Genomic DNA, 27,577 nt, shown 5'->3' on the forward strand with positions numbered 1-27,577 from the left:
TTGTAACGATTAGAAATATTATCCATAGAAACAAAATAGCCCAAAAACAACAAGCAATATGACAAATTAACATAGTTAATTATTTAAATACACTGTATGTACTGAAATAGTTAATATTGAACAAATTGTCAGTTAATGAAATTTTTAATTTCGACTCTGGGAAGCTAATATTTTGAGAACCGTAATTCGAATCCGTTTTCTGCAAGTTCAAATTAGGTTTTAACTAAATTACCCTGTTTTCAATTATAAATTACAATGAAAATAGTTTGTTGAAGGTAATTTTGACTAAAACAAGTGAAAACAAAGAATTGGCTGAATTAATTGTTGAATACCCTGTACAGAAAGTGTATAGAAATATGTGTATAGAAATATATCAAGGTATACTAAGTTTAGTCCCAAGTTTGTAATGATAGGTGTTCATAAAATCACCTAATAAGTCCATTTTTAGCTGTCCGCCTGTCTACGATGACTCAAAAACGAAAAGAGATATCAAGCTGAAATTTTTATAGCGTGCTTAGGACGTAAAAAGTGGGATCGAATTCACTAGTTTTTTTTTTAAATATAAATTATAAGAGTTTAAAAAACCAACACAATTATTTGGTTTTCGAAAATTTTCTTAACTATTCCCTAGAATTTTTTTTCATTTTCCGAGAATATTCCATAAGACTACTAGTTGAAGCCACCTGCAAATTTTCAACTGCCTATCTTTTATAGTTTTGGAGAAAATGGACACCATAGTCTTGTTCTAATTTGTGTGTCCTCATGGGTAAATAGTGATTGTTAAACTTTTATTCTATCTCTTTCGGTTTACAAAACCCAATTGACCTATGTTGCTCATTTACGAACTCAATCTCAATTTGAACGTATAGTTTGTCTGTTTCTAGATAAAATATTGTAAGTTCAATAGATTTTACATTTCGAATATTAGTATTTGGCGAAATTTCATCGCCAAACCAAAACTCCGCAAATATTTTATCACACCTTGAAATAAATGAAAAACACGTAAATTCCTATACACAAATGGCGGAGCCCACAAATGCATTTAAGTGTTATTATATATAGAGGTTATGTGGATTATATCGCAAGTTCTTTTTTATCATCGTAATTCTCCCGCCATTTTTAATAAAATTTGTAATTAATATTTATTTGCTTTTAATTAATTTAAAATCGTTATAAATTTATTTATTTTTTTTAATTTATGCATTTCATGTACCTTTAAGTACTCTAGTTAGAAGTAGCCTTAATATTATGAACATATGAACTTCAAATGCAATCAATTTATTATTTAAAAACTAATAAAAGATATTCTTTGATTATTTTATTGATAAAAAATATATAAAATATATATAAAAAAAATGGTCTTATCAAATTTTTTGAAAAAATTTCAACAAAATTATGTAATGTAGGCATTGAATACTAGTTATCACGTCAATAAAAACATATATATTTTTAAATGCCCATAAAACAGATATAAATTGTAGCATTCAAAATTGAGTCTTTTAACCTTCTACATCAAAATTTTTATAAAATTTGATTGAAAAAAATTATTTACAATCATTAGATTTAATAAATTTCAATATTATTAATTTGAATAAATTTTATAAATATTTTGATTAGGTAGTGTTAAAAGTGAGTCAGCATTATACACTCTTGAACAAAACGTATAGAAGAATATCAATATCGTAAAAAAATGGGTGCCGAAACTAATACTGAAAAGAAAATTCCAAATTTAGCTAAATTTGCATTAGGTGGAACAGCCGGGTTCGTATAAAATCAAATATTTTTTACACAAAATAACAACTTTTTTGGATTTTTTAAAAAAATACTAATAGACAGAGAAGAAATATATGTCATCTGTTAAGTGTAGCGTATTCGATAGCGAAAGTGAAACTGAAAATTTAATTTTCAAATTACAATAGTCTTTCCCCACTTTAATATAAATATTGATTTTTTCATTTCTTAATGTAATTATTTGGTTTTATTAAGAAAAAAATAATAATGAAGCCATAAAAGTTTTTAATAAAAATCACATGATCACTTTTTGAAGGTTCCAAGTCCATTTGCATTTGAAAACCCGCGATATTTGAATTTACACATCTTAAAATAATTATAAGGGCCATAATATTTTATGCAAATCATTTGTGCCACTAACATTATTAAAAAATATATTTTTGAAAAAATGTATGCTAAATAAGAAAATAAAGATTTCCCTAGTGCACTTCTATTTTTTTTTCAAAAACTTGAAAATAGATTTTAAAGAGATCAATTAAGTTAATTTAGTCCATTGAAAAATTACATTTGGGGTTGCAAAATTTAGAGAAGGCAATTTTATGTTATTGCCGAATGTTTTGAAGGCCCTAAGAATCGGTCCTATTTATCAATTTGTAGTAGACTTTCAAAAGTGAGAGTTTTGTGACCCACCATCCTCTATGACTGTGTCTTGATCTTAAATGCGGCACACTGTGTAGATTTATACAGAATAAAGGATTAAGCCTAAAAATGAAAGCTGAATAGAGGTATAAATAAAGGAATTAAAAAATATAGAACCCATAAAAATTGTCCTTGAGGTATCAAAGTAAATTTTATTTTTGTTTTTCATAGAATGATGGCTACCTGTGTAGTGCAACCTCTTGATTTAATAAAAAATCGTATGCAAATCGGGGAATATAAAACATCTGGAGCAGCTGTAAAAGGTGTTATTGCTAAAGAAGGGCCACTTGCCTTATACAAAGGTTTATCAGCAGGGTTACTCCGACAAGCCACCTATACGACCACAAGATTAGGAATTTACACATATTTAATCGAACGATTTGCGTGAGTATCATTTACTCGAATTGAGAGAATATAGAACTAAAAACAGTGTCCCCTTGAGTAACATAGTTCTTAGGAGTTATTTCTAAAATATCTTGTTCCATATTCTCTTAATTATGACTATAATGCAAACTTTAATTCATCGTAAAAATAAATTTCTGTAAAATTTAGATCGCAGCCTGGTCAAAATCAAAGTTTTGCTGTAAAAGCTGCGTTTGGTATGCTAGCAGGTGCTGCTGGTGCATTTGTTGGCACACCGGCAGAGGTTGCTTTAATACGAATGACATCTGATGGTAGATTACCACCAGCTGAACGTCGTAATTATAAGAATGTGTTTAATGCATTGACACGAATAACTACTGAAGAAGGTGTTACCACTTTATGGCGTGGTGCAGTTCCAACAATTGGTCGTGCTGTTGTTGTTAATGCTGCCCAATTAGCTTCTTACAGTCAGGTAATAATCACGGAGTTCCATTTTTTTTTTGGTACATTTGTTGGCTAGGTCGTGGACGCTCTTCATTACGCAGGATATACAAAATATTAGGATATAGTTTACCCTGGAATGGATAATTATTCAATGCCATTGCCATATTTCGATATATTTTGATAGTTGGCAAATCGAATTACTTTCAATGTTCCATTGAACCTAATTAAAACCAATAAAAGAAATCTGATATTAATACTTAATAAATTTGGGGCCAGAAACTTCGAAAATCACATTGTAAATCAATTATTTTGTCATTGAATCATTGGGCTGACCAGGACCTCCATCGATGTCGGGGTCCTGGGCAAATTCCCAGTGTGTTCAGTGGTAAAGAAGGGTCTGATGGCATCCGTCTTTTCCTACGATTTGTTTATCTTAAGGAACGAATTTCTTTATTAATTGCTAATTATAATTTCTTTTTCAAATATAGGCAAAAGAAATGCTGATGACTACTGGATACTTTAAGGAAAATATTATGCTTCATTTTTGCGCATCTATGATTTCTGGCTTAATAACAACAATGGCTTCAATGCCTGTAGATATTGTTAAAACTAGGTAAGTGTATTTTTTTTTTAAATATTCTTAAATAAATTTGGCTTACTAGAATTAAATTAAACCATCAGATTAAGAAATCTCCGTAAAATTTCCGTAGAATTAAGCTAAAGCATAACCAAGGCATCAAGTTGAACCTCCAATATTGAAAATTTGACGCATTCGAGTTACTACATAAGTCAATTTTGTTTTACATTTTCAAAAATCCGCTAAGAGCTTGCGGATTTGCAAGCAAAAGCAACCCAGCAAATAATAAATGGTTAAAAAGAAGAATCAAAATCTGTTTTAACTAAACCATAGCCAACTACCCGTTTAAAAAAAACAATACAACTTTGGGTCATAACTCGGAAGCCGACTGTTTTATTTAAATTTTAACGACGCCACTGGATTCTACAGAAAAAAGTTCACTCAGGATGTCAAAGTTACATTCTAGTCGAAAAATCGAACTTTTATTTTTTTCTAGCTTGTATAATTGTATAATTATGGAGATACCCTATTAAAACATCGAATTTGACCCACTCTGTACGATACGCCTATTTTTTTAAATAAATATTTTAAATATTATTTAATATTTGTTTTAGAATTCAAAATATGAGAACAATAGACGGTAAACCAGAATTTTCTGGTGTATTGGATGTGGTTGGAAAATTAATGAAAAACGAAGGTGTATTTGCATTATGGAAAGGTTTCTTACCATATTATACACGTTTGGGTCCACATACTGTCCTAACATTCATTTGTCTAGAAGAATTGAATCGTTTATATAAAAAATATTTATAAAAATATTTAAAAAAAAGAAAATGTAGCCATCAAAAGTCGTGTATATTTATGGGTTGATTTCAATAAGTGCAATATAGCAAAATTTGGGACATGTTTTATAACAGGAATTTCTACGTTTGTTTATGTTATTTGTGGTATGGAAAATTTTCTTTTTAATTTTTTTAATTTCTTAGCATTTAAAAACTCTAATTCGTTTGAGGTCATATATACTGTAAGAAATGAAGCATTTAAGGCTGTAATTCTATAGAACAATATGATTTTTTATGGGACTCAGCTCAAAATGTTCGTATGAGTGTGCAGAACAAAATTCATATTGATTAGAAAGTGTGCTTTTAATACGATCACACACGCGCTCGTACGAACATTTTGAGTGGGCCTCCATAAAAAGTCATACTGGCAACCTTTTGATCTTTTTTCCGGCTTTATTTCTTACGGTAATAACAACATGCGAAGCTTGCAAATTTTTTAACAAATTTTTTTTTTTAATTGAACGTATATTTTTCCTAATTATGCTTGTAGGTAAATCGAAGCCAAAAATACAAATTGTTTTTCATACTGCCAAATAATATACGTTCGTTTAAACTCCAAAAAATATATATATTATATTATATTTATATTGTTATCTATTTTGAAGAAATTTTATTTTTATATTGATTATGTATTATGAAAACAATGAATAATATACATACATTATTAATATATTCATATTTTTATTATAGTTTGTAAATGCTTAAGGACGTTCCCAAACAAATGAAACTTACAAACTTAAAAAAACTCCCGAACAATTTTTCGGATACGGAACCCTAAACTCGGGCTTGAAACGTTTCTAAGAACACTCATACAGCGATCAAACTTATAATTACCCTTCCAACCCTTCTTTGGTTCGGGAGTTAAAAAAAGAACTAACATTTTTTCGAAAATCGTTAGTTTTTCGGAGGAAATGTTTAAAAAAATGTCTCTTATCAAATATGTCAAAACGTGATTGTTTTAGAACGCCCTTAAAGTTACTATGAAGAAAATACTATTTAATGACGAACTTTCCAATAATTGCCAATCATAATAAGGAAAGTTTAGCCAAATTATGAATTTTCTTTTATTATTTGAGGTTTCTTTTTGATTGTAACTCTTCCTAATATTTCATTAACTAATTTTTTTTTAACACTGAATACTTAAAATTATTTTTGAATGCTTTTATTTATATAGAACAATCGCCACACGAGTTAAACTCGCAATTTTTTTGTTTGTTTTGTTATTTTTGGAGTTTGTTTATTATTTTTTAAACACATTTGTATATTTTGTGTAAATATATTTTTAATAATTTAATAAAATGTTATTTTTTAACTTGAACTGATTTTATTATTTAATACTAGAATTATAACATTTCGATCATCAAGCTGCCTGAATTTGCTCTGGGGTTCTCGGATCTCTTCTAACGTTTACCGTGCCCTAGGCCATGAAATATGGAAAAACCTATATAGAGGCTTGATAAAACATGTACATTCAAATATTTCTATAGCTCGTGGCAGTAAAACTGCACTTACACGTATTTCGAAATTTCGGATATGAATCAATGCTATTTAACGATAGATACAATATGCACTAGGTGTGGCAGGGTTTATCCTGGCAGAAATACTTTTTATATTTTTAATAATAACAAGTATTTTACACTTTCATGGAATTTTTGAATATCACTTCCAAAAATAATCTGGGCGAAAAAATCACTGAACTGTTTTATATGATTAAAATTTAAAAAAAAATTATCGAAGCGATCCATGGCAATAGAAAAATATGAAAAATAAACAAATTACTAATGACATTTCGTATTTTTCCAACAAATGTAGGCAGGTCTAGAAGGTTTTTCTGGTACTTGTCTCTTTTTTTGTAATAAATGCCAAATTATTGTGTAAATTACAAAACTTAAGGATTATTTACGAAAAGTTGAATGAATAATAATGAGAATTATAAATTCATCGACATCGTAAACAATACTTAAGATCCTCTTAGTTCCTATTATCTTCGTCGTATTTATACCTACAAAGACGGCCCCACTTGGAAACTACTGGTAAAAATGGCAAAAAAAGATGCGGCTCAAAAAAATGATGCGGATCCTCCGAATGATGCTAAGGGCAAAGACAAGGCAGACAATGATTGTGACCCAAAAGAGGAGAGCCCCGTGAAGGAGACTATAAATACACACAAACTGGGTAGAGTAAATAAATTCGCTATACCAGCTGTGGCAGGGTAAGTTTTAATTCAATTTATGTGTAAACAAATATGGTCTTGTCAATAAGGCTTTCAACCGTGCATCTTGGGTGCGATAGTACATAGCCCGAACGAAAATAGTTTCTAATATCTCGGACTGAAAGCAAAAATTAATGAAAATTTAACGATTGTAATCCAAAATGCACAGTTGACCATTGAAATTCTGGAATTAAATATGAAACAAAATACATTTTAGACTAGCAGCAACAGCCTTAGCGCATCCTTTCGACGTGTGGAAATTTAATAAACAAATTAACATAATAGAATCTGGTCCAAAAATTTCAGTGTTGGAACGATTGTTCAAGGATAGAGGATTGAGAGGTTTTTTGCCTGGTCTTTCTGCAAATTTAATATCACAGGGAATATACCAGGTGGTTCGTATTGGAACTAATGGCATTATAACTAAAGATTTGGATTCTATGTGGGTATATTTTAATAAACATTTTGGGCATGTCATTTAGTTTTTAAAATAAATTTAACGCCTTAAAATATGATACTTTTCTTGCTATTGGCTCAGACACTTTCTTCGTGACTTCAAATTTTTAGAAATATAAGCATAGAAAAGTATAAAAGTTAAATATGTTTTAGTCACGCAGAACCGCAAGAGATTAATGATCATGCAAGAGCACAATTAGTGGCCAATATGACGGGTGCTTTAATGTCAACACCCGCTGAATTGGCATTAGTATCGATGGCAACTGATCGACAACAGCCACCACGCTTTAGAAAATATTATTCTGGTGGTTACAATTCTATGTTAAGAACTTTACAAAATGGTGGTTTAACTGCATCATTTCGAGGAGCTGTTACAACTATCGCTAGAACTGGTTTAGCTTCTATGTGCAATTTTGTTATTTATAACAAGGTACAGAATATTTGGTAAAACAATGTTAAAGCTTTACGAATTTATCTTTTTGGTTCATGATTTACAGGTTAAAGCATTTTTAACTGATAAGGGATTGTTGAAAAATGAAGCTTCCAAAATAGTGTCAGGTCTTGTTTTGTCAAGTATTGTGACGTCATTGGTCACCTTACCTGTAGATGTATTAAAAACCAGGTGCGTATTTTCAGTCAGAACTAATCCAGATAGGCGCCTTTTCTTCTGCTACTCTCTCCAATATAGTTTTACGTCCTTAACGTATATGTTTTTGATCGACCCTAGCTAATTTCAAATAATGAAATAATTTTAAAAAATAGGTATCAAACAATGAGAACATGTGGCGGTCGACCTGAATTTTGTGGAATTGCCCCATTAACAATTAATCTAGCAAAGTGTGGTGTAAGCAACTTTTTCCGTGGTTTTCTCCCATACACATTACGTATAGCTGTATTTAATTTTGCATTTGTTGGACTTTTTAATGCATTACACAAAGCACGTAATTGGATCGTTGACGAACCAGAAGAAAAAGAACCTCCTCCAGAAGAACCAAAAGAGGAACCACCGCCACCAGAGGAAGACCTTAAGGCTAAAAAGGGGGGAGGAAAGGGTAAAAAGAAAAAGTGGAGAATTTAAACTGAAAATATAATTTCTTTTGTAGTAAATTAAGATGACATAAAATAACCGCGAAAATTAGGTATCGACGAAAGGGCTAAACGACGAACGATAAAGAACGATTGGCATGATAGACAATTTTATAATCATATACGTTATAGCAGGATGCTATATCGAATTTATAAAACTATCTCTACTTAGTCCATGTAAAACGTTAAATAACATAATATGGAGTCATTATGGAAATGGGAATAGTATTTGTAGAATGTAGGCCATCATTTTGAAAGGAGAAAAAAATTTAATAAGTTTTTAAAATACTCCCTCTAAGGAAAAAATTTGTTTCTATAAAAACTTAAAAATAATCTTAAACAAATATTTATGGATCCTCAAACATTGCGACTCTGATGGCACCAATTTCAGATTGATGCATCCATTATTTTTTTTTAATTACGTTAATAATTATACTGTATATGATTTGTGAAATTGCTAAGTACAACTCTGTTAATAAATATTTTAAAAAATGAGGGAATTACGATTACTTTTATTATAAAGAGGAGAATAGAACATGACATCAAAAGAGAATTTCTACTTATTGATTTGTGAATTATGGTTTTTTGTTAGTTTATACCAGATATTCTTAAAATTATTTCGTCTATCACCCACTTCGAGAATCAATTAGTTTTCATAGTGCCCCCAAAGTAGTTATGTTTCAATTATGAATTACATTTTCTAATATTTAAAAAAATTTCAAACTAGCCTTACCGTCTCCTATAAACCACTAACGCCAACAAGGAGGCGTTATCGTCCACTTTGAGATAGATTGGTTTATATACCATGAAAATCGATATTTATATCCTCTTCAGTCGCCGTTAAAATTCTACCAATAGCGTCTTAAGAGTGGCGAAACGGATTTTAAGATGCAACATTGAGCGCTTTTAATATCGTTAAATAGGTCTTTAAAAAAATACAATAAAAAGTTTCAAATAACCTTTCTTCTCAGTGGCATTATTTCACGAAATGTAAGCTTCAAAATATTTATTATATTACTAATTGAAATAATTTTCGTGAGGTGATTATCGCAGGCCCCGCTTTTCCACTGGACATTTGGCCCAGAGATCACGATCGACGGAAGCCCCGTCCTACCCTCAAAAAAATCATTCCTTGTAGCCGTCTTTTCATTCTGCAAATCAAGTACCTGATTCAATGACAAAATGATTTAATTGCAATGTGATTTTCGAAGTTTATGGTCCTAAAGTTGTACATATACAATACCAATCACACACAGCAACACATAACCATAACACACAGTACACATTCCCTCTTCGTTTTATACATAAGAACGTCCTTAAAAACTCTTCTAACTTATATGGCTGAGTTGGCTTACAATCGCGATCGGTAGAATTTAACTAGCTTCAATTGAACATTGAAAGAAATTCGATTTGCCAACTTAAGTAAAATCAAGCAAACTAAGTCAGAAAACTTATCCAGTGTAAAGTAAATGCAAATATATTTTGTGACTCCTGACAGAAAAATAAGATAATTTTCTTAAAAGCTTCAAATTTGTTTTGTATATCATTCTTACATAGACTGAGCTTGTCTCTTTTGTATATGTCAGTAATGACATGACCATAGACATACAAAATAAAATACGTTCTCGATTTAGCTGTCGAACAAAGATGGTACCCAAAATGACTGTCTGATAATATTATTAAATTGATATTATATTCCTTGTTCCTACCTATACCTGCCCAAGGGGATACATGATTCTTGTATGCTCACTTGGGCTTCCATAAGGATAAAAACGGTCCTCGTTTATCGAGTTGGAAATCTATAGGCAGATTATTCTAAGAATAAACAAAAAAAGTTAATCTAATACTTTTATTTACAACATTTTTGTTTAACGTAAGTAGACTTTAAATTTGCATGCATTATATTGTGCGATAAATATAATTTAATTTTAACAAATGCATATTATACATTTTTTTGATATTTAATTATGGTTCTGGATCCATTAACAATAATATTTAAAAAATACAAATGAGAGAGTTAGGCCTAAAAAATCTTAATTCGAATAAAAAAAAAGTTTTTTTTTACAAAAATAAACGTATGGAATGTTTTCTATACAAAAGTAGTACATATTTTCAAAAAATATTTAAGTTGAAATTCTTCAAATGAAATTTGTTCGAAGCAGCGCCGTAAGTAAGGACGCATGCGCTATCGACATATAATAAATGAGACACTGCTCTGAGTGATTGTTCCAAGCGAATTTGTTTGATTGTGACCAGTGTTGCCAGATCCTTTCGAACAAAAAACGGTAGATTTGGTAAAAAATACAGTAGCCTCGGTATTTTTCTTAATTCATAATATTCGTCGAGATGCGAAATGTAGTGGCTTGGCATGCGATTCTTCATTATTATAAATGCGCCACCTAAAAAAAACCGTAGATCTATCGTTTTAACGGTAAATCTGGAAACACTGATCGTGACTGAAACAGGTTTGGATAGTAAAATTTCATTTAAAATAGCAACTAGATTTCGCCTCCAGGTGGTCAAGTTGTCATGATATGTTTAGAAAGGTTTTAACAGAATTTTTAAGATGCCTCTTTATGCTGACGTTAGCTGCATGTTAAGAGCGTACGTCAAATTAAGTCTATGGTAAAAGTATAATGTTTTCCATTAAGAGCGTTCTCGAACTTAAATCAAACAAGTTGTGAATGAGATATATTCAATTTGTTTTATTCGATGAATTTACGTAGGTGCCTTGATGGCTCTGATGATATTGGTTGTTAATTCCAGCGATCAGTTGACGTTCCCAAAACGCAGAATAATCAACCAGCGCCATTTTGTGATAACCACATGACGTAACCACATATACAAGATGGCGGTATGAAATATTGTTTCGAAACGCTGCTATCACGTGACTGAATATGACGTCCAGCGAATTCAAAACTTACTCCATCAATATTAACTTCAATTGAAGGGTCGCCATTTTCTCAATGACGTCATTTATCCAGATTTTAAAATTTGGGAAGAAGTTCAAAATTTATAACCGGCATGCATCCTTAAAATTCGTTACATTTAACGATGAAAAGTAATCATCATGTAAGAATCGTACAATCGCCTCAATTTTACACCCATAAATATTATAACCTAACTTTAATAAATTATCTTTACAAAATGATAAATCTTTGGTAACATCACGTCCATTTGCTAAAAATCGAAACATATATGAACTGACAACCCCGTAACTTGTATCAGTTTGTGTATTCGAAACATCTTTGTAAATTTCGAAAATTAATCGTGACGCATACTGGGTGACGTCATTCATCTGTTTCACTCCTAACGCTGTACATAAATACTGTAATGCCCAATCGTGTCCCGAATACAAAACAAATTTTGGTTTTGAATCGGAAACATGTTTTAACATTTGTGTGACTATGTTACGGATTAAACCGTACGCTTTCAGTAAGCATGAACGTTTTAAGAAAACATTTTTGGTATGTTGTTGATTTTCCCAATCGATGTAGGTGAATAAACTGGCAACTTGATCCGTTTTGATACATCGCAGGAAGTTCTGGTTTTCTATGATGCATGGTAACGTAGAATCGTGACAGATGTATGTTAGTAGGGAATCTTTTAGGATTGTTGGATTTTTAAATAAGGATTTTTCAGGTACTTCGTACATAATACTTGCAGCTTCCCGTACTAAATTTAATACGGCTGGATGTGATTCTAGATTTTCATTGGATTCTTCTTGAACTAATCTGTTAAAAATTTCATGAAAATTGATTGATTGGAGGGAATTAGGATTCAAAAGTAATGAATATTCACTTCATTTGACTAATAAACAAAAAACTCAACAAGGAATCGATTCGAAAAATCGCTCTCCATATGTAATTTTGGACAATACCTCAAAATCTATGCATCCAATCACTTAATGTATCTAATTTTGGTATTTTTTTGGGTCAAAATAACTTAATTTACCGAATTTTATCAAATTCCGAAACAAAAAATTTCTGGTAACTTATTAAGGTACCCTTTAGAAAATTGCAAAAAATCGAAAAAAATTTTTGGACAACAATTTTGATAGAATATATTATTCAAGGTAATTTTGACCCAAGAATTACGAAAATCGAGTCCATTTGATGATTAGATGCATATTTTCTGATATATGATCTAAAATCTCATTCAAAGGTCGATTCTTGAATCGAATATTTGTCTAACACTCAAATGAACTGGCTTTCTGTTACTTTTAAGAGCGAATTATTCAGAAAATTTATCAATACCTGGAATAATGATCGGCAGCTGGACACGCACAATCCGTAAAACAAAATGTTACACTATCACTCTCCTTAATTTGTACTTTGGTTAATAATTCCGGCGGTAAAAATCCATACAAGAATGCTAAACCAGATTGGAATGTGCGTCGATATTTTGTTGAATAGACTAATATGTCATCAACATTTGCCGTTGTCGAATTTTCTAATTGTAATTTTTTAATATAAACATTACTTAACATCCGGCCAATGTTTAATAATTGTGCAACACCGATATACGTTAATTGTGCTAAATGACATTGTGAATCACTTGATGGTAACAAGGGAAAACCATGAAATGGACCTGTTTGACTCCATGGTAAATGTCCAGATTGTGTAATTTCGTTGATGAAATTCTAAAATATAAAATTAATTGGAATTAATTAGTCTGGAATTGCCACCTCCAAGTTTCGCGAAATCGGGAGACAAACCAGAAAGTCGGGAGATAGTGAAATTAATCTAATTATATTAGCGAATTATAATGCTGTTCGATATTTTTGATGTTTTCTGTACCCAGAATTGTCGAATTTATTATTAATGAAACAAATAATCAAAAAATTACTTTTTTTTACTGAAATCTGGAAAATTTATGTCAACATCGGGAGTCGGGCGAGACACTACACGGTTATATGTCTCCTGAAAATATAGACTTATTCATTGTATCGAAGGTCAACGAAAAAGAGCGAGTGTAAATTTGTAAGCAGGGCTAGATTTAAGACGGTTCAGCGGAGCTGGGACTCCAGGGTCTCCAGGCCCAGCCGAGGGCCTCCACCAATTCGAAAAAGTGTATTAAGTCATTGACAAACGATTTGGTTTCTTGAGTCGAAGTCCCAGGTTCTCCACCAAATGTGGAGACGTTCTCCAAAAATTTAAGGATTCCAACAAATGCTTGCTATAGGAACTTGGAATTCTAAAGTCGGCCCTGATTGTAAGCTCGATGCATTGTCCCCTAGCAGGAATAGATTTCAGTAATTTGGTAATTATTTCCACAACCCATAAAATGTCGTCTCTTAAAACATTTACCTTATATTGAGTTAATAAAATGTTTGAAGAAGTTTTTGGATTTAATCCACAATTAATGGCGCTTATATTTCTAATATGTGCTAAAGGTCCTCGATCTCCATGTCGAATTAATACAATCACTTCTTTTAACTGCCACTGTGAAGATGTTAATAAACCTAAAAATATAGGCAATTAACATAACAATCTTGTAATACATATTGACTAGCAGCATTCACCTTCACTTCCATAGTTGATATTTTCTGGGTCGTTACATACCGAAAATATCCGTTTATTACGAAAATTTGAATTACGTGAAAAATCACGACTTATTGAATTTTGATTATTTATTGATAATTTATAATTATTATTAATACTGTTCGATGTAGCTGTATCATTTGACCCCAAATATTTGTATGTGGCTGCCATTAAGAAAAATATCCAAATACTTAGAGCTAAATAACAATAACGTGCTCTTTGCTGTGAGCTAGTCATGATTTTCTTAAGTCTTTATTACGTTTCCCTTTTGAAATTGTGCTCACATTTTGAAATTAAATCTAACCTAAAATCTAATCGATTAACAAAACTAACATTTGAAATCGTTGATTTTTAACTTATATTTATTAAATTTTTCATTATTTTGAATTTAAAATGAATTTTAGACATTTTTTTATTGGTTTTTATTTTAAGGATCTTAACATATTGACGTTTATTTTTGACAACTTAACGCCATCTCGTTTACTTCAAATTATAATCGTAAATGTACAGGGAGTATACTCAAATTTAGGGTCCCATTTTAAACAAAATCTATCTGATTAGAGTATTAGTAATTCGAAAGATTACGAATAAGCAAGGGCCCAAGGGATGATGAATTTCACGCCTTGACCATGCGTACCGAATTTTTCACTTGAGAGCAAAATTCAAAGTTATCAAAATCCTCGCCCTCATAGTTCCCTGTTCTCTACGAGGTTTTAGAGTATATTATACAAATTGTAAAAAGCATGATTTTTTACCGGTTTTATTAGGTTTCACTAGTTACCATTTTGTAAATATTTTAAAAGTCCGCCATTTTGTCTCTATTATAGATAACAGTGCCTATATTTTTTATCACAAAAACCTTCGCCTAGTTGTCTAGTGGATAGAAGGCTGAAATCTGGCAAGCTTTTCTAGCCTCTTTTTAAGAAAATTCAAAGGAATCACCACTTTGGCCTTTCCATTCTCTAACACCCTGATTTGTTTCTTCTAGCCCTGCGATCATTGCCTAATATACCCTCTCACTTTGATAATGGCAGGACAAAGCTCAATTTTTATCTCTCAAGTCCTTCTTTGAGGGCATTGCCGTTTAATAAGGGTATTACTTTAGAGGGTGGGAGAGCATATCGTTTGTCCCAATATACTGCCTTCAAACTCCATGGGTGATAAATATCTTTTCAGTCCACAAAGATTCATCACTCAAATCAGAAGGTTTATGTCCTTTCTTCCGTTTTTGACATTGAACTTTGTTAAACTTTTAGTCATACAGCTTATTCTTGCGGTTTGGGAATTAACCACAGGAACTGGCAATGGCCCCAGCAAGTAATTAAGGATTATGAAAGCCTTCAAAAATGGATGTCTTTAATGACTTTTGCCTTACCTAAATTATCAAATTTTTTGATAAAATCTGCCAACTAATTTAGTCTAGATTAACAAGCATAAATAAATGAAAATTAATAAAATTTTAAAAAAATGATCGATAAACCAATCAGAACGCCCATGAATCAAAAACATATACTTTTTTTGAGGTTATTATATTATGCTGAAAAATTGCATTCACATAAATGAAATTTACAATCCCATGTGATATCTGCATGTCTATGAACGAACATACAAAAACAAGGGGTGGGGGAACCCCCACAGAAAACATAGATAGTGGCAAAACGATTCAATAAGTTGTGTGAGAAATTCTATTTAAAAAAATATATATAAAATTTTGTGGTAGGGCAAACTGCGATATCGTCGTACTACGTAAGTCTTGTTAATGCGTTGTGATACCGCGATTACCGGCTCGATGTTGATAATAAAAACAACCTGATTCACAATTCACAAGTAGGACTACTCTGGTGTGTACGACACACACTGTATTGTAGCCTCTTTAGAGAATCACAGAGAATTGTTTACTATTACGAGAGAGAAGTCACGTCTGCAATGTCATAAATGCGCAGCATTAAAAAAAAAAAACATATCTTGAATTTCTATCAAATTTGAATTATTTGGCAATGTGCTTTCAATCGAAAAGTCTAGTTTTTTTCATGTGAATTTTATGTGAGACTGTTCTGAAAGTGATCTAAAGGAGACAATCTCAGACACGAGATTTACTTACGTTTTTTTTGAGAGAGTAATAATGTCCAAATATGATACAGTTATACATCTTGTTGCTGGAGGGTAAGACTTATCTCATTTTTTTTCCTTTAAAAAAACAACCTAGTTTTAGAGATTACCGATTTTTTGAGTGTAAAATTGTATTTAGTACAATGTGATTAATGTCCCCCGTTTGTTTGTGCGATTTTGAGTGAGATTTTTGTGACATTTTTTTTGTAATTTTTGTTATCGGTAAGTAAGTATATAAATAATAAACTTATTTTTTTTTGTGAATACAAATTATTAGATAATACAAATTCAGTAAATCTATTTTTAGATACATTTTAATAAACATGTATTTTATAGTCTGTTTCATATAAGCAGATTATTCTAGTGCAAAGTTTTTTTTTGTGTGTACTTGAAATGTATCAAAATTCAAATATTTGCATCAAAAATTTTGTTGACTCAAATTTTTTAAAATTTAGGACAAACTTTTATGATGGCGTCAGTTATTTTTATCTAGAGAGAATATTATTGAAATTTGTTGTACAAGTTTGTGACATTTCATTAATTTTATTGCATGTAAAAAGCTGTGTTTACATTCAATTTCATAGATGTTTATATTGAAGCTAGATTGCTATCAACAGTTAAAACAATGTTAAACAATCATATTTACCTACTGTCAAAGGGATTAAGGATTACTATTGATCTTAGTTATGAGATAAAGCCAGTCATAAATCGTATGATTAGACTATGACATATTTCAAACCAAAAACTAGATTGACCTAGGTCACAATCTTATGATTTGAAATGATAGGACACCACCATTTTAATTCTTTTACCCTCCGGTCAAGGTGAAGACTAAAAATTTCATCCTGTTTCTCTGAAGACAAATCTGCCAGGAAGATCTGTCTCAACATGAGGAAATCTGCATTGTATTCGATTATTATTTACTTGACTTGTCATTAGTCTGATGCAACTTTTCATTTCGTTGTTCTAAGACAATAATTTTAAAGTTTTCTTTATTGAATCATAACACCTCCCCCCCCCTCCTCTTCTAAATACGCCACAACAAATAACGTTTAAACATAAACTTGTTTACATTGCATCAGCCGGCGATGCATCATTCTTAAAATATTTCTAACCTGGAATTTTTTTTTATTGAAAAAATGTTAATTAATTCATATTTTATTCGGAAAAACCGTGAAGAAGAGAAGAATTAGTGAATGTTTGTGCGAATTTTTCTATGTATCCCTCATACATGATATACTTTTAATAGCTTTTTCTATCTCAACACATTATACCATCTTATGACGGTGCGATTATACACTTTAATGGAAAACGCACATTATGTTTATTCATTTGAATAAATAGAAAGAGACAAAAATTTTACGCATATATCGGGACTCAAACTCGGATCCTCTAGATATCCTATGCATTTGAGGCGCCAGATTAAGCTCATAGAGTGGTCAACACTTGTACTAACAGTAAAACCTTAAAAATGTCAATTAAATCGACTGTTTTGATCATGCTTATAATATTTAAGTTTATATTGATTTGTTTAAGTGATCGAACTTCTTTAAATTGCTATGCAAATACGATTCATGGAGTTACACGTACGTCGTAACTCCTAAAACCAACATTGTCTTATATTGCCATTTATGAACGCATATAACCATAAGAACGTCATTGTTTGCATCGTTAATACATTTTAAATACTTTTGTAGAAATATTGATAAGAAATAGTCGATAAATTATCAAAAGTTTTAGATTATTTTACATAACCTCATTTAAAACATCTATCATATGTCAAAGTCAATCATATACCATGTGTGTTTGTACCTTCTAGGCATATACATGTATTGTAAAACTACAGATACGATACGATAGATCTTCTGTATGCATGCAGAGAGTGGGAGTTTTGTTGCAAAAAAATATTATTAATTAACTAAAAAAACTTCCACTCTCCAAGCGTCTTCCAACTAATGTTCAATGCATGTATATAATACCTCTCGCTTAGATGCATTACTAAACGGATGTATTCTGTCATACTACAGATATGTATATGCCTAGATGGTACAAACACACATGGTATAAATAATTATACAAATAGTACAAACTTTTTGAATATTTTCAAAATAAAAAAATATTTTTGTATTTTTTAATCAGTTTTAAGAAGTACTCTTGTATTTTTTCTCTAAGCGCTTTTGAAATATTCTTGAAAGATTAAAACTGCAATATTCGATTTTAGAAAAATGTATTATTTTTTTAATCTCTGAATGTTGCAAAGAAATATTCAAATATTTGATTTGTATCGTTTCACATATTATCTGAATCTCTTTGCTATAGTTAATAATAATTTTGTTTATCAATTTTTTTTTTCCCATTTATTTTGATGATAATAAAGTTTCATTATTAGTTTTAATTTGTGTACATTAAGTAATTATATGATAATCATTTTCCGATATTCATCAAAACAATAGTTAGCTTCAGTTGTTGTTTTATTTTTTACATTTCCAATTTATATTTATGGTATATTTCATGTAGTTTGATTTCTGTCCCAACTATCCCACAAAAATCAAATTTTTATTATCCTTATTTATTTTTTATTTTAATTATTTCTATAAAATTATAAAATATGTGACGTTACACCAAGGGTAGGGAGAGGACGGCTTCGAAAATGTGACCATCTGTGACAAGGGGGGTGGCTTAAAAGCGTAAAATTAATGTGACATAATTTATGGATGACAAACTAATAAAAAAAAAGCATGCTTGAATTGTACAATATGGCGGAAATTGAAATACTGACTAGATTAAGCTTTAGGAAATATCAACCTCTTGTTATTTTACCAATTATTATTTATTATCAAACAATTCTGATAAAATTATTTAATTTTAACATATAGATATGATAAATTTTAATTAACATATTATAAAAAAAAAAAAAAAACTAATGAGCAGCCGAACTAGGGTTGCCACATTCTCGAGCCTCGTCCGGTAGCGACGGGTCTAGAAGGTTTTGTCGAAAAAGCAAAAATTAGCATTATAGTTGCTGAATCGCCATCACGATGAATTTGAATTCAGCACTAGAGTGAGAATTTTTTGAAAAATACTTTTTTAACGGTGAGGCTTGATGAAAATTGTCACAAGTCAAAAAATACTTGGAATCGTTCAAAATATAACATGTAATGGCTTTTAAATTAAATTTTTGACCGGAACCATAAAATTTAACTAAACGGCTGTTTAACTGTGCTAGGCTGTTAACTAAATGACTAATTTAACTATTTGGCCGTGTCATATGCACTAATATTTCTATTATACATACAATCTCTTGAAAAATATCAACCTCCTTCTTAGGCAGTCGGGTAACAAAAGTTAAATAAGAAGCTCAATCAATTTTAAAATATTCATATGATTTGAAAGTTACCATAAATATTGTTTTGTTTACATGATAATTTTAAAATTAAGTTTTAGTACAGTCAGTCAGTCAGTAAACATAGTACAAGCAAGCATTATTTTATAGTAATATTAATAAAAAAAAAACAGAATATTGAAGGTCATTATGATTCTAATTAATTATATTATGTTTATTTTTAAAGTTGTTTTTGTTCAATGGGTCTGACACCACTACTGACAAGTTGAACTGATTAGCATAATATAACGTATTTTAGTACAGATAATACCACCCGTTGAAAAAATGGTGTCAGGGAATTCGATTCGATATATCAGCAATAGGGAATATTCATGTATTTTTTTTTTTTTAATTCATTGTTTACACCGTTATAACAAAGTAAAAAATATAAATATTGCTTCAAAATGTTGTATTTAAGTGTAAACAAATATTTAAAATATATTATAATTTTGAGATATTTAAACGCAGTTTTTTGGCGCTCTCTGTTGATGACATATAACTACGTGATCTGTCAATTGGTGACAGTTCAATGTATAATTTACACTTTAACAAAATGAATTTACAACACAGAATTTACACTCGTTATTATTAAGTTTTCTAATAGAAAGCCGTAGAAAAATATAATTTAATGAAATACCATATAAAATGTAAGTAATTAATATCATACAGTATGTCAACAAATTTGACAAGCCCGTACTATGATGTCATGTTCGTATACAAATTTGAATTTCCGTTTTAGAAAGTTTTAAATGCCCTCATTGAATTTGTACTTTTATTAATTAATTTTAAGTAATTAAAAAGATATTAATTAACTAAAAAAATTGTTTAGTTGAAATGTCCAGTCATTAAAGTTACGAAAGAAAAATATTTGAATAAAATTTAAATTTCATGAATATTCACTATTGGATCTTCCTGATTGTTTAACTTTTTTTTTATCACTCTAGAAAATCATTAAACCGAATAAAACTTTGTTGAATGTCATGGAAATCCTTCGATTAAAAAAAGGAAGTTGGCGCCTTGATGAATAGTCGGACACATCGGACATTCTACGAAATTTAATTTTATATATTTGTGAGGTTAAGAGCAACAGCAAATAAAACGTGAACCGGGTCGTACATTAGGGGAGCGGCATAAACGAGAAGCAGTGGGGAGAAGGGCGTAATTGTTTTTGTATTTTTTTTTAAAAATATTTTTCCTTAATAAAACTTTTTAATCTGTTTTTCTTCTGTTAAGTAATTTAAACATAAAAAAATAAAAATTCTTTTCAATTGTAGAAAGATTATTATTTTTATTATTTAATAAAAGAAATTACGTTTTAATTATTAATTGAATAATAATATGTAATTATTATTTGTACACTTGGGTGCATTGTATATGAACTGCCTCATATAAACAAAAACTGCAACGAACATAGACCGTGGGCCTTCACGGGTTTTTTTTTAAATATTAAATACATACTTGAAACTTCATGAGTGGTTTCCTTCTGACGAGTTTACTAAAAGGCTACGTTTTTAAATGAACATGATGACGTCATATCTGGTGCGTTTTTTTTTATCAATATTAAATTCAATTTCATAATATTAATAATTATTCTCTAAGATCTTGTACAGGGCACACTAATGAAGTATATTAGTAATGACGTTTACAAAAAAAAAGAGGCCCCGTGATCTTACATAAAATAGGACAGTTCAATTTATTGTGACTTAACTGTACACTTTTTAAATACAAATTTAATGTCTTGAATTATTTAATGAAATCAAGAGTTGATTTTGCTTTTTAACTAAATTTAAATCTGTGGTTTCTGATAAATAGGCCCAAAAAATTGTATACATAAACCCCTGGGAGAAATTCTCGCAGAGAAGCTGTGTGCTTTCTACGTGACGTCTGGCCTCAACAAAAATCTATAAAATCTGTTTAAGGTAGTTCGAACACCAAGGCAATTTTGTACCGCTTAGGAAAAAACACGCTAGACAAATAATGCATCCAATTTGGTGACGTAATATGGGTATCACTATACAAAATAACAGTAATAATTTTGACAGATATATTCATAGACATCTGATTATAATAAATATAAGTACTTATTATCGATGGATATATTATACCCACCTGTCTACACTGAACTAACTGATGGTCTATGAATCAAACCGCTATGACATCACAGCAGAGCTTACCCGCGTTTTAGGTCACGTGATATACAGTTTAAAAATAACGATTTCTAATTTAAATAAAAGAAAAATGTGCTTTTATGACTCGAATCAAAATATTTAAATATATTTTTACATAAATTTTAACTTTTTTCAAATTTCATGATTTATTTTTGACTAACGATAATACACTATTCCTCACGGGTCCAGCTAGTTAAATTGTATTGCATGATATCTCTGATCTCTTGTAAGTTGTTGTAAGTTCATACAACAAACCCTAAGCTTACCGCCCCCCCCACCCCTCTCCTCCACGTTACTCGTCGTAACCAAGTCGTATCCCATGGTGATATCGTTAAAAGAGTTACTTTCTTGATAGTTAATAAGAAACCAATTGAATGCGTACAGTTAGTTAATTTAGTTTTGTTATATTCAATTATTATTAATAATATTATTTTCTATGTCTTCGACTTGTAATTTTATCAAAACAAACAAAAAAAATTATATTTTAATTAAATTGATTATGGAATAGTTTATTTTAAGGTTGATCGAACACGTCGCATATAAGATAATTTAAGAGATTGTTAAAGTTGGAAAAATCTTCTTAAAATTTTGTATTAGGGTCATAATTGCTAATTTAAGAATCTTTTCCTAGAAACATTTTGTCAACTTTTAAAAAGGAAGGATAATTTACCAAAAAGAAAAATAGTGATTCCAAATTTTTGGCTACCCTGTACATTATTTAGAAGTTTTAAATATGGCTACATAATTTTTTTATGAAGAATGACTTTTTTTCTTAAAATGCAAAATAAGAAACTTTACAAGTATAGTTAGTTACCTCTATCCGTGGACACGCTGTAATATCTGATGTATATAAGTGTCCCATTTTTATTGACCACAAGTATACATTGGTACTAGTTTGTTTGGAAAATTTTGGCTAAAATATTAAAATTAAATTGGCATGTAATCTCATTATAATCTATTACATCTGAACATGTTGTAATCAGTATTCAAGTAAACAAAAATCTATTCTAACTTTTATAATTATATAGATACACATATTAAGGTAGTTCCCTCGTCCTGAGACAAGAACTGTCATATATTTTTTTTAGTGAATTTGTTAATAGTCCGAGAGCTGGTGACAATTTGGAGTACATTCTTGAACCACTACGGTCACTTAAATGTTAACCAGATTGTTGCAAATTTCCAAAATGAAGTTGACTGACTGATTCATTCACTGATATTCATTTCCGGTTGTCTATCTGCCTGTCTGTCTGTGGACACTATAACTTAAAAATAAAAAGATATTTTTATCAGCGTGGACGTAAAAAGTGAGGCTAAGTTCGTAAATGAGCATCCTAGGTCAATTGGGTCTTGGGTCCGGAGGAACCATATTGTAAACCAAATTGCATAAATATTATTTTTCAAATGTAAATTATCATAATTATTTATTTAAATTTGTAAGATAATAACATTAAATTATCAATGTAAGTCATAAATGCAATCCATACAATTATATATGCATCCCCATACAAATCTATAATTAAAGTAGTGTATCCTTACCATGGAAACGCCTCCAATAAAACTCACACTGTGCGAATACCAAAATTTTGTTTATATCATTAATATTTCTAAGCGTAGCAAACTTGGGACTAAACTTGGTATACCTTGATATATATTTCATAATTACAGAGTATAAAAAACCATTTTACGCGTGAACTACCATAACCAATATGATTTTTATAAAATGAACAAAGTACGATATTTTATTTATTGATGGGTGAGATTTGATAAATCGTTATTATAAGTTTGTTCTCTTTTTTGCCACGGTGTACTACATTTTAAAGTAAGTAGAAAAAGATAGTGCTATTACAATGTTATAAAACCTATCTTTTTCTATTTACACTCAATGTAAAATGATGTATACACTTGTTGAGTACAAAAATAACATATTTATGAACACACTATAATGCCAAAATAATGAGTTTCTGTGTATGTGTGTTCAAATAAGTGATTATCGAGTTTTTATCACTTTTAAATAATGAGAGAGTGTGTATTCGTTAAAACTAACCAATTACGTATTTGAGCTCGCATCTAGTGATTATCAAGTGCCAACCAATTTGTTTATCACGTTTTACAGTCACGTGACTAAAGAGTATAGCTTAATTAATTTTGGTTTAAGCGTGCCAAAGATGAATTAAAGCATGGAAAAACACTAGCAAGTGAACGATTTGACCTTCATAGCGCCAACGATGAATTGGGTATAAACAGATCATGGAAAATCAGTTACTATTTTTCCGCGAGGTACAGAAAAAAAACTCAGCGCACAACGACCTCCTCACCGCGATGTTTATTGAGCAAGGCTAAAACCGTTTAGCAGTAAAGTTGAAAAATAGCCATTCGTCACTGTTGTGACAGGTAAAACTACTAGAACGGGAAGCATTTGGTAGACATTTTAAATCGCATCTTCATTACTGTCCGGCAATGCGTTTTCGTCAAAGTTTAACTTTGTCGACCCGAGTATATGGTTCAAAAAATTAAGGGCAAGAGTTTTCATCGAAATTTTTCATTTTGATTTATTCGTTCATTTGTCGCGCACATATATAATGCAAATTTAAGACTTATAAGACCACCAGCTTTCAAATAGAAAAAGAATCATCAAAATCGGTTCACCCAGTCATAAGTTCTAAGGTAACAAACTTTAAAAAAAAAATACAGTCGAATTGAGAACCTCCTCCGCTTGCTTGAAGTCGGTTAAAAATATTGCGTTGATTCAAAAATCGATCCTGTAAATGTGCCAGAAACAAATCGATATGTACATTCGAATCTAGTATAGTATCTGTTTTGACGAAAGCTCTGGCTTCCGCAATTCCATGTCGTATTCATCGCAGATTGCGCTGGACAACGAATATTTTTATTTCCTATTCATAACGATTTATTTTCAGTACGATTTAATCGATCATTTTTACCAGGGATCATTTAAAATTAATTTTATTTAAACTTGCAAATGATGAATAACGATAAATTTTCTTGTTACAGAACTGCTGGTACCGTTGGTGCAATTATAACATGTCCATTAGAAGTAGTTAAAACACGTTTACAATCGTCCACATCAGGTTTTCATATTGAAAAATTGAATGTACCACGTATTGCTACCGATAAACCTAGTGTGCATGTTACATGCAAAACTATACCACCAGAGCAACGGAGACGATTCTTATGCACAACAATATTACGTACAACAAAACCAACGGCCGCTACAACAGCTGCATCTGTTGTAACTCTGTCACATTGTGGAGGTGGTCTTAGTAATTCAACACGACGATTAAGTTTAATTCAGTGTCTTAGGTAAGTTTAATTCTATTTATGGACAGAAACTTCTAAAACGCTAGAACAAATGTCAAATAAATTAGAAATGATCCGATTTAACCGTATACAACTCAAGCGTTATAAACTTGGGACTAAATTTAATATACCTTGGTATATGTCATATACATGGTATAAAAATTGTTTTCCATAATAATTATCAGTTCAAAGATCCCCCCATTGTAATTAGTCTGTAAATATAAATATCAGGCAATTAAACAAATGTCGTTGGAAAAAAAAAGTAAATTGTTTATTTATATTTCTTACCTTGAAATAAAATTCCAACCATTATTCAGAATGGCAAATAACTTGAGATGTTTTGTTTATGTTGATCAATTTTTCAAGAAAAATATTACAAATATTATGGAAAATTACATTATAATTGTAAACAAATATAAGAGAAAATGTTTTAGTCCGTGAGACAGACAGAAAGCGTGCTTTGTTCAATGATTAATACATACTTGAAACTTAGTGATTGGCTACCTTTTGGTGAGTCTTTACGACTCTACTACTTTTTTCGAAAGTGCTGCGTTTTCAAATGTGCACGATAACGTCATATTTAATCTATCGGTCAGAAAAAAGGAAGCAGGGGATTGTTAGAGTCTATATAGAGGACGATGAAACCTCCATACATATTACTTGCACCTGCAGAAACCTGCTGGGCGTCAGGTTTCGAATTTTTCAGATGACAGGTTGTTCTCCAGTAGGGCACAGAAAACTCCTTGGTCAAAGGAACCCATTAGCGTTACTCTCCTTATTTATGTATTAATATTATTATTACCAAGCGTTTACCCGAAATAGTTTTACTTTTGAGAAATAATCTGACATGTTAAGAATAAGGGAAATCAATGAACGCCACATTTATAATATAGAATAACTTCCTCCAGAGGCAACGGTTTTAAATTTTCATAAAGCTGTAGATATTAATTCACAATTCCAGTTATTTTCATGAAATGATCTTTTCAACTTTTGCTTGCTTACTTTCTACTTTTTATTCTATTTTGATCTTTGAATTTAATTATTTTACAGGTATATAATTGAACATGAAGGACCAGGGGCATTATTTAAAGGACTTGGTCCAAATCTTATCGGTGTTGCACCTTCTAGAGCGATATATTTTTGTGCATATTCACAATCAAAAAAATTCTTCAATACCGTATTACCTCCAGACACACCGATCGTACATGTATCATCAGCCTGTTGTGCTGGTAAGTTACTGAACCACATTTTTGTAGTCCGTATGCGGCGCCTTGCTTATCATGTGATTGACGAAGGGTTTTAATTAAAATATTATTGTTTTTTTTTTATAGGTTTTACAGCCAGTACAGCAACAAATCCTATATGGTTCGTGAAAACACGCTTACAATTAGATAAAGCCAACGAATTGACCGCAATGCAATGTATTCGGAAAATATACAGGCAATCGGTATGTATTTTGTTCTTAAATCTTTCATTTCCTTCCATCTTTTCGAGGTATCACAATCTTCTCTGGTGCTTTACTTTGTGAGTGCTTCATATGAAAAGAATTTTGAATTCTAAATCAAGGAATTAATATCATATTGTTTTCAGGGAATTCGTGGTTTTTATAAAGGAATTACAGCATCTTATATGGGAATATCAGAAACTGTAATACATTTTGTAATATATGAAGCTGTGAAAGCACGATTAATTGCACATCGTACACGACAAAATTTGGATGATCGATCGTCAAAAGATTTTCTTGAATTTATGGCAGCTGGTGCATTTTCAAAAACAATTGCATCATGTATAGCATATCCACATGGTTAGTATTTTTCAAAAAATTTTAATCTTCTGATTTTATTTGTTGGGCCAGTACCCAGGGCCCCGCCTGTCAAAAAGTCCCCAAATTGTTAAACTACTGCCAAAAAACTTCCTAAAAGAAACTAAATGAAAGTTTTTTTATATATTTTTATAGAAGTGGCACGAACTCGTTTACGTGAAGAAGGCAGTCGTTATCATTCATTTTGGCAGACTTTAGGTTTAGTATGGAAAGAAGAGGGTATGCGTGGTGTATATCGTGGTTTAGGTACTCAACTAGTCAGACAAATACCAAACACGGCCATATTAATGGCCACATATGAAGCAGTCGTATATTTATTAACGAAAGCGTTAATAGATCATCGTTCATCTGAATTTTTCACGGAGGCACCATCAAATATAGATAGTACCACGTCATTACCATCATCATCAGACACATCATCGTCAGAGAGGCGACGATGATTTAGTTTGGGTAAAATTATTGTTGAGTTTAATATTTAATTGTTAATTAAAACAAAAAACGAAACATTTTTATTTTTTATTAATTAATTTGTTTTTGCCATGTGATTTTTCATTTAGTCTTAAAATAAATATATTAAAATTTTGTTAAATCAAATTACAAAAAATTTTTACAAAAAAAAAAAAGAATAAAATAAAGAAAAATTTGAATCTAATTAAAAATTAATTTACGATTTTCCAAAAATCACTTTGTAAAAATTATGATTATTTAAAAACGCAACAAAATTTTGTGATAAAAGAAACTTGTGGGTAAAATTCCGACTTTAGAGGGTGGGAGAGTTTGGTATAATAATATATTGCTTTATTAAGGGGGACTCCCTGTGAC

General features: G+C 30.6%; 4 protein-coding genes across 4 annotated transcripts; 3 read left to right on the plus strand and 1 right to left on the minus strand.

Moving 5' to 3' along the window:
- The first annotated feature begins 1,553 nt into the window (after nt 1–1,553).
- LOC123301601 (mitochondrial 2-oxoglutarate/malate carrier protein-like) lies at nt 1,554–5,234 on the plus strand. Its single transcript, XM_044884431.1, has 5 exons — nt 1,554–1,761; nt 2,602–2,814; nt 2,983–3,265; nt 3,726–3,850; nt 4,429–5,234. Exons 1-5 carry the CDS (start codon nt 1,691–1,693, stop codon nt 4,625–4,627), a joined length of 891 nt encoding a protein of 296 aa, XP_044740366.1. The 5' UTR covers nt 1,554–1,690; the 3' UTR covers nt 4,628–5,234.
- Nucleotides 5,235–6,464: 1,230 nt separating this feature from the next.
- On the plus strand, nt 6,465–8,872 carry LOC123301589 (mitochondrial 2-oxoglutarate/malate carrier protein-like). Its single transcript, XM_044884417.1, has 5 exons — nt 6,465–6,868; nt 7,086–7,310; nt 7,478–7,754; nt 7,822–7,946; nt 8,087–8,872. Exons 1-5 carry the CDS (start codon nt 6,696–6,698, stop codon nt 8,400–8,402), a joined length of 1,116 nt encoding a protein of 371 aa, XP_044740352.1. The 5' UTR covers nt 6,465–6,695; the 3' UTR covers nt 8,403–8,872.
- A 1,517-nt stretch (nt 8,873–10,389) lies between these two features.
- Nucleotides 10,390–14,305, minus strand: LOC123301577 (2-phosphoxylose phosphatase 1). The gene is made up of 4 exons (XM_044884391.1): nt 13,935–14,305; nt 13,720–13,874; nt 12,667–13,052; nt 10,390–12,144 (listed from the first exon to the last, which is right to left on the minus strand). The coding sequence occupies exons 1-4, from the start codon at nt 14,188–14,190 to the stop codon at nt 11,424–11,426; spliced, it is 1,518 nt and encodes a 505-aa protein (XP_044740326.1). The 5' UTR covers nt 14,191–14,305; the 3' UTR covers nt 10,390–11,423.
- A 1,436-nt stretch (nt 14,306–15,741) lies between these two features.
- LOC123301586 (mitochondrial carrier protein Rim2) lies at nt 15,742–27,250 on the plus strand. Its single transcript, XM_044884412.1, has 6 exons — nt 15,742–16,116; nt 24,628–24,936; nt 25,984–26,162; nt 26,265–26,380; nt 26,524–26,737; nt 26,891–27,250. Exons 1-6 carry the CDS (start codon nt 16,076–16,078, stop codon nt 27,193–27,195), a joined length of 1,164 nt encoding a protein of 387 aa, XP_044740347.1. The 5' UTR covers nt 15,742–16,075; the 3' UTR covers nt 27,196–27,250.
- The last annotated feature ends 327 nt before the right edge of the window (nt 27,251–27,577 follow it).

Source organism: Chrysoperla carnea, chromosome 5 (genome assembly GCF_905475395.1).
Source record: "Chrysoperla carnea chromosome 5, inChrCarn1.1, whole genome shotgun sequence".
NCBI classification, from domain to species: domain Eukaryota; kingdom Metazoa; phylum Arthropoda; class Insecta; order Neuroptera; family Chrysopidae; genus Chrysoperla; species Chrysoperla carnea.